The 11,919-nt window shown below is 45.5% G+C and overlaps 1 protein-coding gene across 1 annotated transcript; it reads left to right on the forward strand.

The window, feature by feature from the left end:
- Positions 1-1,086: 1,086 nt before the first annotated feature.
- On the forward strand, positions 1,087-9,467 carry SVOP (SV2 related protein). Its single transcript, XM_088135104.1, has 15 exons — positions 1,087-1,615; positions 1,750-1,835; positions 1,994-2,092; positions 3,092-3,163; positions 3,440-3,564; positions 3,801-3,864; positions 4,182-4,307; positions 4,574-4,702; positions 5,656-5,729; positions 6,377-6,453; positions 7,200-7,307; positions 7,473-7,584; positions 7,712-7,793; positions 8,168-8,257; positions 8,860-9,467. The coding sequence occupies exons 1-15, from the start codon at positions 1,423-1,425 to the stop codon at positions 9,049-9,051; spliced, it is 1,629 nt and encodes a 542-aa protein (XP_087991230.1). The 5' UTR covers positions 1,087-1,422; the 3' UTR covers positions 9,052-9,467.
- Positions 9,468-11,919: the final 2,452 nt, after the last annotated feature.

Genomic DNA, 11,919 nt, shown 5'->3' on the forward strand with positions numbered 1-11,919 from the left:
CGCAAGCTGAGCATTTGGGGGCACAACATGGATCTGGAGATACCCAGGGACTGAATTTGGGACTTCCTATGACCACAGCATTTGGAATTTTTAAACAATGAAACGTGGGCTCAATATTTCTGCCTATATGTTGCTATTCCTCTCTTCTTCCAGCGGGTTTTATTAAGGTGCATATAGTTTGTGGCATAAATTATCATCCTAACAATGCAGCAAAGGTCCTTTAGGTGTGGCTGTCTGATCAGTGTAGCCCGAAACTTCTGGGCAGGGGTCCCCATAAAGCACTTTCCCTCCTCTTCCATTCTGCAAATGTTGTTGCTAAAAGTGGCCAAGAAGAGCCTGTCTGTCAGCTTCTTGCATAATTGATGCTGATGAAATATGAATGGGCAAAGCATGAAGAGCAACCATATATGGAAAGCATACGAGGCCTACAGTCGTTTGGAGGCTCAGGGTTTTGGGTGCCCTCGAAAATCAGGGTGTGATCATTTGTGGCCATGATGATCTCAAATCCAGGTAACAAAACAGTGTTTATCCTTGGCACTGATGTTGTTACCTAGTCAGGTAATAAAAGGTCTGCAAGCCAACAACCAAGCTCAGAGAGAACCAAGGATCCCACAGTTCAACCTTGAGCTATGTATATTTTCTTCAGTGGGAGCATTTATCCTTGTTATCTCTCTCCCGAGAACTCCTAGCTAAAAGACCTCAAGCATTTTCAAGTGCAGAAAGGGAGGGAGTACAAGACTGAGATTTAAACTGACCCAAATATCTTTGTTGTTCTCAAATTGCCAAAACATTAGTAACTCAGTTGTAATCTCACCCATCAGAGAGCTCCACCGGCGTATCAGGTTGTGCTGGTTTCCCCTGTGACTTAGCCGTGTAACATAAATTCTGCTTAAAGCTGAAGCAATGTGGAATATTCTCTTTGGGGAATATGTGTTGGAGGGACTATCTTTTGCTTTTTTACTTTCTGTATCCTTTTTTAAAGCAACCAGAACAAGTTTTTTTATATGTATGTGTGTACATGTGTGTCAAAATTATTTATTTAGCCAGCTAGCTAGCTTCAGAAGCCAAAATGTCATTGTCTGAAATCTCAGATAATATTTGCATCCCCAGCACTCAGTGACCTTGTAGTTGTTGCTGGAATCATTGCCTTCTGCAAAAGAAACAGATTTAGTTTCTGGCAAGCTATCAAGATCCTTCATCATTAAATGGCTTGCATATTTATTTGACTCCATGAGCTACAACTTCTAAGGTGCCTTTTGGCACGACTTCCCTTAGACAAAGATAGAAACTTTTGCTACAAATCTCACATCCAGACAAGGAATAGACCTTGCTATGATTTCCAAGCAGAAGACCCCAGCTTATGTCTGGTACCAACAGATATGCTAAACCGTGTGTGCAGATTCCCATTTCTTCCAAACCTCCATGGAATGGCTGGATCTTTTCCATATTGCTAGAGTTGTCAAGTTCCGCCGCACGGGAGAAAGCACCCGTTCAGAAGAGGATGCCATATCAGGAGAGCATGAAGTTCAGATTGAGGGTGTGCAGACAGAGTTAGAAGCTGTAGAGTTGGAAGATGGAGGAATTGTGCCAAAGGAGTTTGCCAACCCAACTGATGGTGAGTAGACCAGTAGCCCTCAAACCTGAGAAAACAGCAAACTGTTCATATGCACATCAAAGCATGACAGCAAACTGGGAATGTGATGGTGGGTGAAACAGTGTTGTCTCCTGGCATACTTGTCTCTCTTCCAGATACTTTCATGGTGGAAGATGTGGTGGAAGCTATTGGGTTTGGCAAGTTCCAATGGAAGCTCTCCATTCTGACTGGCTTAGCATGGGCAAGTAGATGGATCTACCATTCTTGATGGGTTGTTAGAAAGTTTTAGATCAAAGCAAGACTGTACTGTATCTTGATTTGCCCACCTAGACAATGGGGCATGTCAGTTGTGAAGGATCTTGGCAAAGGGTTGGTAATATTGTCTTCTTTCTCTTCCAGATGGCTGATGCCATGGAAATGATGATTCTGAGCATCCTCGCACCTCAGCTTCATTGTGAGTGGCGATTACCCACCTGGCAAGTTGCGTTGCTCACATCGGTAGGAAAATACCACACAGCTCCTCCTGTATTCTCTAAGGGGGTTCCACTTGTTGCCGTGGGATGTTAAGACAGTACAAAAAGGCCCATTATTTTCAGCAAGCAAGCTCAATAGTGGGGAGTATAAAAGTTCTTGGCATTCCCAGAAGTAAACAGAAGCCAGTCCTATGCATGCTTCCTTAGATGTCAATCCCACTGAGTCACACCCCACATGCAGAATTTCAGCATTAGATTTGATTCTTAGTTTACTTTTGGGGGCATGGGGATAATACTGTTTGTTGAGAAGCTTGGCCCCCGCCAATTCGTTTCAGGGGCTTGGATCTGGGATTTGGCCCTGGATGGTGCATGTGAGAATTTACCGTCTGATAAGAACCTACGTTATTGTTTTCAGCAGGATAAAGAGTTTCTTTTCTTGATTAACCCATAAGACGTTGCAGGCACTAAGAACTGTTATGGCAATGTTTATTTGTTATGTCCACACACAGAACTGCACCGGTGATTCCCTATGGTGCCTTCCAGACAACTGCATTCCGTGAAGTAGTGGACTCATGGAAGATTATCAATAAATTTAAATAAATAAGGGCTTAAATGTAATGAGTTAAGAATGTCTAAGGGTTGTTTTGTTGTGTTTTGCCTGATAGATAAGCTTCACCTACCGCAGTGTATTGTTTTGATATTGTTCGCGGTGTGGCCAACTCACCCGGCCATTTTGTCATTTACCAGCTCCTGGGATTTTAACCCTTTAAGAAGGAGTCCATTGGAGTTGGGTGGCCAATACATTCAAATAAATAAATAAATAAATAAATAAATAAATAAATAAATTTCGTTGAATCCCTGTACACATGGCACAGGCTCCTGTACAATTTTTGTGCTGAGAGCCTATTGAATGTTTGTTTGCTAAGAATGTTCTGCTCTTGTTCCTTCATCATATGGAAGTCTTCTTAGAAAATCCCCATCTCAGCCTGCACCTAGCAAGTGCCTTTTATCACATTCATTGCAGGTGGTGTTCCTGGGAATGATGTTTAGTTCCACACTGTGGGGAAATATTTCGGACCAATATGGCAGAAAAACCGTAAGTCTCGCACATTTCTCTGGAATGTTTGCTAGTCACGTTGTGTTAAATGCTAAACCAATGTTTCCCAGCCTAGTGTCCTCTATAACTGTCACTGTTGGGGAATGGTGTCCCCAACCATTCCAGTCCTCTATAACTGCCACTGTGCAACCACTTTTAGTGGGTCAGGAGTTATCTGATATGTATTCTGCAAGTTAAAGCTAAGGGGAAAGCTTGGGATTTTCATCCAGGGAGCATTACATTTTCCTTCTCTTTGTGTTTCTTCATTCTGCGTAGGGCCTGAAGATCAGTGTGCTCTGGACATTGTACTATGGAGTCCTTAGTGGATTTGCACCTGTTTACAGCTGGATCTTGGTCCTGAGGGGCTTGGTGGGCTTTGGGATTGGAGGAGTCCCTCAGTCGTAAGTATACAGTTCTCTTTTCTGTTCACAACTCCGACTTTGGAGGGGCCTGCCTGATGGCTGCCATGTTCCCATGACTACCCAGTTCAGAATCCATCTCCAAGCTCGAATAAAGTCGTTTTGAAATTTCTCACTGGAGTTTCGATAAAAAGCCAATTGTATTTCTGGGCATACATACCTGTACGATTTTAACACTCTCATATGATCTACCTCTTTGATATTTTTATTCTCTCCAGGGTAACGTTATATGCAGAATTCCTCCCCATGAAATCCAGAGCAAAATGCATATTGCTGATTGAGGTAAGTGGGGAAAAGTCAGATTTCAGGTGATAGAGAGAGCCCCGGTTCTTAATCCAAAATGAAAGGCCAAGGGGTAGAGATTTCTGAGTCCATTACTGGATGAGACGGTGTCATATTTTACAGTTGGGATGTTTGTTGTTGTTAGTATGTAGCTCTATAATAACCACATCAGTTGGGAATGCACCATGCGAACAAGTCATGAGGAACAGATTTTCCAGAGATGGTGGCCATCAAAAGCAGAGGCAATTTAATCGTCCTTGCTGAGATGGAACTCATCCATTTGAACAATCCTGCCTTTTCCTCCTTTCCATGGACAGGTCTTCTGGGCCATCGGAACTGTCTTTGAAGTCCTCCTTGCGGTGTTTGTGATGCCCACCCTTGGCTGGCGTTGGCTGCTCATCCTTTCAGCCGTCCCCCTTATGCTGTTTGCCATCTTGTGTTTTGTAGGTATTCCTTCTGGGATCAGAGTCTCAGAGCAATGGCTTCAAATTACTGTTGTCTTCTGCACTGAGCTGGCATTTCTTGCTCAGTAGTTATTTATTCTAACCCTCTGGTATGCTCCCCAGTCTCATGTCCTCAAGAAGGATTGGACTACAACCCCACTTCATTTCCAGCTTGCAGGTTTGGGATGATAGGAGGTCCAGTCTGGGCATCAGGTTGGGGAAAGCTGATTTATGAAATGTCTCATGGTCTTCCTTGTCTCCTGCAGTGGCTGCCAGAAAGTGCACGATATGATGTGTTAACCGGCAACCAAGAGAAGGCCATTGCTACATTGAAAAGGATAGCGACTGAGAATGGCGCTCCAATGCCTCTGGGAAAATTGATTATGTCTAGACAGGTGAGCGTAGGAGGAAGGCCTTCATGACCATCCCCAGCCTTTGGGAGGAAGGGATGTGCATGTCTTAATGCTGAATGATGGCTTGGTTTCACTAATTCTCTACCCCACCTTTCTCTAAACTGCTGAGAAAACGTACCACCAGCAATAGATCTGAAGGAAGTATCAGTAGATTCATCACAGTCTTAAGAGTCAAGAAGTAACCAAATAGGACCATAAACCTCTTCAAGGTAATAGAAAGAAAAGAAAATGCTCAGCACAGTCAGTGGAATTGGGGGCAGGGGGGCAAGTAGAAATCCTTCCTGGGAGGCCACCCCAAAATGTGGTGTTGTGAAGAATCCCCTCACTTGAGAATGAATGAAGAATCTGGGCAGAGGCAGATATTTTACTAAGTTGCTAAAAAAGATTTCTGAGTAAAACTAATTTCTCCCGATTTGCCAGAAGCAACACCCTGAAACAAGGGTAGTTTGTTACAAAAACAAGGAATGAGTCGTTCCTCCTGTCTCAAAAGAGAAGCTTCAAGGCTTCCATGTGGGTAGGAAAAAAAGATCATGAATTTGAATCTGGACTTCACTATAAACAAGGCTTGCGCTTCGTACTTGGCAGTTGCTGGTGTACTTTCTCAACGGTGTTCCTTGCTCATGTGATAAACCTCTGAGATCTGTGACCCTGAATCCTTGTGTGACCTTGAATCCTTGTCTGTGTGACTTCCAGTTGTAGTATCAGCCAAGAGAACCTGGAGTTGCACATTTGCACATTACTTTTGCTGTTTGTTTAGACCAGTGTTGTCCAGACTTGGCCACTTTAAGATGAGTGGACTTCAACTCCCAGAACTCCCCAGCCAGCCATGCTGGCTGGGGAGTTCTGGGAGTTGAAGTCCACTCATCTTAAAGTGGCCAAGTTTGGACAACACTGGTTTAGACACCATCAAACAGTCATTTGTTGTTTCCAAACAGGAAGATCGAGGGAAAATGAGGGACTTGTTCACACCACAGTTTAGGCTGACAACACTTCTGCTGTGGTTTATCTGGTAAGATGGCAGTTGCATGTAAATCTGACTTTACCACTCACGCCAGGTTGGCTGGTGGCCTACAGGCAGTTTGCCTGAAGGGTGTGGAGATTCGGCGGTTTGCAAGCAGCTCCCCTGAGATTTTGGGGATACTCTGTTCACCCTAGAAAGTCATTTGAGAAGTAATAGGTCTGTGGACCCAGGTAGTGTCCTATGGGCTCCTTAGCACAAGTGACCTTATCTCAGAGGTCTCACTGCACTGGAATCCTGGGGTCACCCATTTAGATCAATGCTGGAAAGATTTACAACTGATAAATCGACAAAGACTTTTTAAATAGTGTAACAGCCTCAGTAAAAACATTAATGGAGAAACAGATTTATAGTATAACAAGTTAGGTAAAGCTGTTGCTTGCTAAAATGTCCCAGGAGGTGGGTTAAATCTGAGTTTAAATTTGCTAGGGAACAGATGCAGGACATCTGGGGACCATCTCAGAGCAAGCCTTGGTTCCTGGCCTCTCCAGTGAGATGGAACTGGGTAGAATAGTTTCTCTCTCGTGGGGGCCCATAGCTGTTTTCCATGGCAGCACCCTGCATTGTACTTTCATGCTTCCTTTTTGGTGCATCTCATTAGCTGAGGGTCCTTCCTTCCTTCCTTCCCTTCTTCACAGGTTCTCCAATGCCTTTTCCTACTATGGCCTCGTTTTGCTAACCACGGAGCTTTTCCAAGCAGGAGACCTCTGCAGCTGTGAGTCTGGGCATAGAGCAGGTGCAGTGGGAAGGGAGAAGCCAGGGAGGACCTTTTCAGTTTGAGATGTTTTTGACCTACTTGCTCAAGGAGACAAACAGTGGGGAAAGGATAATGCCCAGACCCCAGAGTGCTCTTTGTCTTAAGACCAGCCCAAAGTGTTCTGCGGGAAGACACTGTAGATTCATGGTTGCCCAATTCCTCCGGGTGGGACCTCAGCTGCCATCTCTTGCTCCCCTCTGGTAACATCTCTTTATGCTGTTATTTCCACTAGCTGCTTGTTTTCCATTCCCAGGCCTAGAGTTAAACTCTGAAGTTTCCCCTGAAACAATTTGATACTCCCTCTCTGTCCTGTCCAGCACCAGATTGGGGAAGCTTCATTAAATGGATGGTTTCTACCTGGTCCCTCAGTTGAGGTCAGGAAGGACCATTGACAGATGCCCATTCAGCTGGTGGCCTGCTAGTGTGGGTAGCGGCACCCCTCAGTACCTGGCATGACTAATTGCATGAGCATTTTCCAGGGGCAAATGGCTCCATAAAGTTTGCTCTGGGTGGGTGGGTCACCCTGTGGGCATCTGGTAGAGAAACTGTGATGGTGGCCAAGTGAGGGGGATTCTGCTAACAGCTCACAGTGAGCAAAAGAGCACAACCAGGCCCTAGGGCACAAGGTTAACTACCCAGTGAAGGGGTGGTGACTCAAGACTTCATTTATCTCTCCTCCTCTCTTTCTCCTTGCTTCATCTAAGTATCTAGCAGGAGGAAAACAGTGAAGGCAAAATGCAGCCTGGCATGTGAATTTCTGACAGAAAAGGACTACATTGATCTGCTGTGGACCACACTTTCTGAGTTCCCAGGTAGACCTTTGAAAAGGGATGGTGTGTCCATGGGTGTCTGCAGGTGGGGGGCAAGAGATACCGCATACCAGTACAAAAGGGAGGAGCTTGTGTCTTGATATTGTGACCCCCTCTTCATTGTTTTGGAGAAACGGCATCGAAGTTCATCTCCTCCTCCTCCTCCAGGGGTTCTCGTGACCTTGTGGGTGATTGACCGAATTGGCCGCAAGAAGACGATGGCGCTCTCCTTTCTGGTCTTTTCCTTTTGCAGCCTCCTGCTCTTTCTCTGTGTCGGAAGGTGAGTCCGAGGGACCCAGAGAAGCGGGGACCCACTCCATTTGGGGGTTCTTCCACAGGACTGCACGGGAAAGACCCCGGTCCATGTGTGGGTCCCTGGGAAAGCAAATCATCTTCTCTTGGTACAGGAAGGTGCTCACCGTGCTCCTCTTCGTCGCCAGGGCCTTTATTTCTGGAGGATTTCAGGCTGCGTATGTTTACACCCCAGAGGTAGGAAGGGAAGGGAAGGGAAGGGAAGGGAAGGGAAGGGAAGGGAAGGGAAGGGAAGGGAAGGGAAGGGAAGGGGGGAGGGAGGGAGGGAGGGAGGCAGGCAGGCAGGCAGGCAGGCAGGAAGGCAGGCAGGCAGGCAGGCAGGCAGGCAGGCAGGCAGGCAGGAAGGAAGGAAGGAAGGAAGGAAGGAAGGAAGGAAGGAAGGAAGGAAGGAAGGAAGGAAGGAAGGAAGGAAGGAAAAAGGCTTCTTATCCAAGCTGAGAGCTTTGGAGAGAGTTGGGGCTTCCAAGGGAGAGGTCCAGGGTTTGGTCAAGTGACTTCATTGCTGCAAGGGCAGGCGGGGAGCCTCAAGATGTTTATGGCTTTCTCAACAGGTTTATCCAACAGCCACGCGGGCCCTGGGCCTTGGGACATGTAGCGGAGTGGCCAGAGTTGGTGCCCTCATCACACCGTTCATCGCACAGGTAAAACAAGGACTCCTCCTAGTGGCAGATCAGTGCTTCCCTTGACCCAAGCCTGTCCCAGGACATGCTGCTAAATCAGGGAGGGCCTTTTGGAGACTTCTTAAAGGAAGGTCTAGCAGTGCAATGACAGAACCTGTATGTTAATGCTACTACCAGGTTTGTCTCATTTCCCAATATTTTTTTTAAAGACACTTCAATAACGCAATTGTGAGGACACACAAAAATGGTTACATATCATGATGAGATTGTCCGCCTTCCCCAACTTGGCACTCTTTAGATCTACTGGACAACAGTTCCCTTAACACAGCCAGCAGGAGCTACAGTTCCCCTTATCTGCACCTCAACTACTTAGACGGCTCTGAGTAGGAAAACACAGTCATTGTCACAATATTATTACAAAGTTCAACAGGCAAACTGTCCAAACTAACAGCAGCCCAAAAGCCTTGCTTGCAACCTGCCACTGAGGGGGTAGAAGAGGGCAGGAATCCAGCCTAGTTTAACTAACCCCTTGGAAGATTTGACCAAGCCCCGGGGGTCCTTTTAGGTCTGAACCCTGGCAAGAGCAACATCCTTTGCTTACTTTCTTCTTCCCCCGCTTCCAGGTGATGCTGGAGTCTTCGGTCTATTTGACACTGGTAGTTTATAGCGGGTGCTGCATCTTGGCAGCCCTGGCCTCCTGTTTGCTGCCCATCGAAACCAGAGGCCGCGGCCTGCAGGAATCCACCCACAAGGAGTGGGGGCAGGAGATGTTTGGGCGTGGTGTTCCCCAGTCAAACTCTGGCTCTCAGGGGTGATTGCCCAACCCGGAGGAAGTCAACACTCCCAACACCTGAGAAGTGCAATATCTTGTTACCATCCTGTGTCCCAAAGAAAGGATGGTCAACCTGTCTTGGATCCTTTGTTGCTTGCATCCTCACCACCCCCAAATGCAAGGAGAGGTATTCGATCTGGGAGATGAAAGTGTGTGTGCGTGTATTTGTGTGTGTGTGTTGAGGAGGAATGTGATATAACCATGGAAGGAACTGGCTCCAAATTTCTGCTAAGTTTTTCATGGTGGACATGGACAACATGAAAACCAGGCTTAGTTTTTGTTGCCAAGTGAGTCTTTCCATATCACACAAGCAATTACCATGCTTTCATGTGACTCAAAGGACTCCATTCTTCACAAGATGTCTCATGTCTTCAAGCCTGAGACGCAAACGGGTTCATATGTATGTGCACTCATTCCTAGTGTAGCTCACAGTCATAGACACTTGTGAATTGATCATCAGCCTTGCACTCTTTCAGTCACCATGAACTATCAAGGCCCACAAACCTTCACTAATTTAGCTGAATCTCCTTGGCAACTGGAATTGTGAGGGTAGACAGGGACTCTGATAAATGATGTTCCTTTCACTGATGGAGAGCTTCCTTGGATATTGAAGTGAGTCCTGCAAAAAAGGAAATGCATTTGGAAACACAGCATGTGGTTATGGCTGCCCTATTTCAAAAGGGAGGTTGTGCAGCAGGAAAAAGACTGCCAAAATGATTCAAAGACTAGAGTGTTTTCCTCATGGGGCAACTAGAGGAGAAAACATGTATACGTTCACAAAATGATGCATGGTGTGAAAATAACACGGAAAGATTTTCTCTCTTTCTCAGTCATAGAATCAGGTTCATCCATGATCTAGTTTGACTGGGCAGAATCTGCTCCGTAACATGGAACAGGAGCAGATTCTGCCCGGTCAAACTAGATCACTTCTTCATGCAAGTCATAATGTTGATGGTCAGTGTTGGTTCATATCCACATTCACCCACAGAGAGGTCTAGGAATGGGTATAAGTCCTGGTGGTGGTCATAGGGAACTCCACAGCCAAAGACAGTCTGCACCATCCAGCTTACCATCCTCTTTCTGTCACTGGGCACCCCACAAATGCCAAAGGTTTATAGACAGGAGAAGGAGGGGGCCACCTGTCCGGATATTCCTCCTCCCTCCTTATGTTCAGAGGCATTCTGCCTTTGAACTGGAGCAACTATCTATCTCTCATGACTAGTAGCCTTTGACTGGCTCAGCTAATGTGAGAAACATCATCTGGGCATCATATCTGGATTGGGAAGCCTCAGATGGTATTTAAGGAGGGTGCTCTTTTATAGCTATGGTGTGTGCGTGTGCGTGTGTGCGCGTGTGTGCACAGGCACATACAGGCAACTTCTAACATGTTTAGAGCTAAGAGGGCTTCTACTATGACGGTTTCAATTATAATGCACAAGAAATTCAAGCAGCTTTTTGATGGTTATCTTGAGAGATGTCCATCAGTGGCTTTCTGGATTCTGGGTATTTAAAAAAAATTTCCCCACCAGTCTTCTTTACGTTATATTTACGAAGTGCTACGTAAAAGTGTATGGAAGTTCTCTTAGCTGTACGGATTATTTGTACAGATAGACCAGCTTTTTGTTGAACAGTGATGATCAAAAAAAGGACACTCTTCCAAACTGAATCATGTACTATTTAAATTGGTTAGATTTCTCCCTGATGATACAAACCAAGTTGAATTTTGTAAGCTTCTGACTGTTGAGCTGGAAATCTATGCTGTCACTTCTTCCTTTCTGACATAAGTTTTGGCCTACCCATATTCAAGGAACATTTTAATACCAGAAATTCACCAATGTATGTAACAAATGCTTCCAAAGATAGGGCTCTAAACACATAAAGGACTGTTGGTATGTTCATTAAAAAAGAACAAGAAGCAAAAATGCCATTTGACTGACCCTCAATTGTGGTATTTGGGATTCTGTTATCCAGTTCCTTAACGTGCAAAGCTTTGGGGAGAGTTTGCTGTATATGCTGTGTTGAATGATATTTGTATTCTTCAATGTTGAAGTGGGGGGGTGGATATTATTTAAATGTCTGCTATGTTTGAATGTACAGTTTCTAACTGCCATGTGTGTTCTCAAGATTTCTGTATACTGAGCTTCTGGTACTATATTCTTCTGTCTGTTAATTACACACGATTAGGTAGTTCAATTCCACACTGGATATTTTATGTTGAATAAATGAATAGTTTTCATAAGAAGAAGGATTATGACAGTTTGAGGCTATTCTCACTCCCTCAGTGACAGGAATTATGTCCACCCTAGAAAGCATCCACTATCAGGCTGAAAACTCACCACAGTTCTAGTCCTTAGATCTTGGTCTTCCTGGTTCCCTTCCTGAAACCTGTAGCTGGAGTTGGAAACCCCAGTCAGAAGCCCTGGAGAAGAGCTGCCGCTGGTGGAGAATTGGAATCAGTGGAAAGCAGCTGGCAAGGTTCCCTGGGGCTGGCCAGGGACTGCCCAGAACAAGGGAAGGGTCTTCTTCTGCCTCATTGATCAGCATTCTGGCTCTGCTGACACCGGTCACTTCCTTTTCCTCTTCCCCTCTAAACTGCAAGGGAAGGTCCTCACTTGGGTAGCTCCAGCTTGCAATACATCTATGGAAACCTCCCCAAGTGTGTTGTGGATGTATCAGATACTGATCATTTCAGCAGTTGGCCCGTTCATCCTGATTTATTCAGATGGGCAATCTCACTCTACGTACTTGACTGGATACTCACAAAGCTGAGCACCTCTGAAGAGATAAAAAAGGGACTGGCTAAGAAAGAAACAAGTAAGCATGAATAAAGACTCAGTCAAATATGCTTGCA

The sequence above is a fragment of the Python bivittatus genome, unplaced genomic scaffold (assembly GCF_059951505.1).
Source record: "Python bivittatus isolate LINGU-HERP-01145 unplaced genomic scaffold, Pbiv_v1 ctg000100_np1212, whole genome shotgun sequence".
Lineage (NCBI taxonomy): Eukaryota > Metazoa > Chordata > Lepidosauria > Squamata > Pythonidae > Python > Python bivittatus.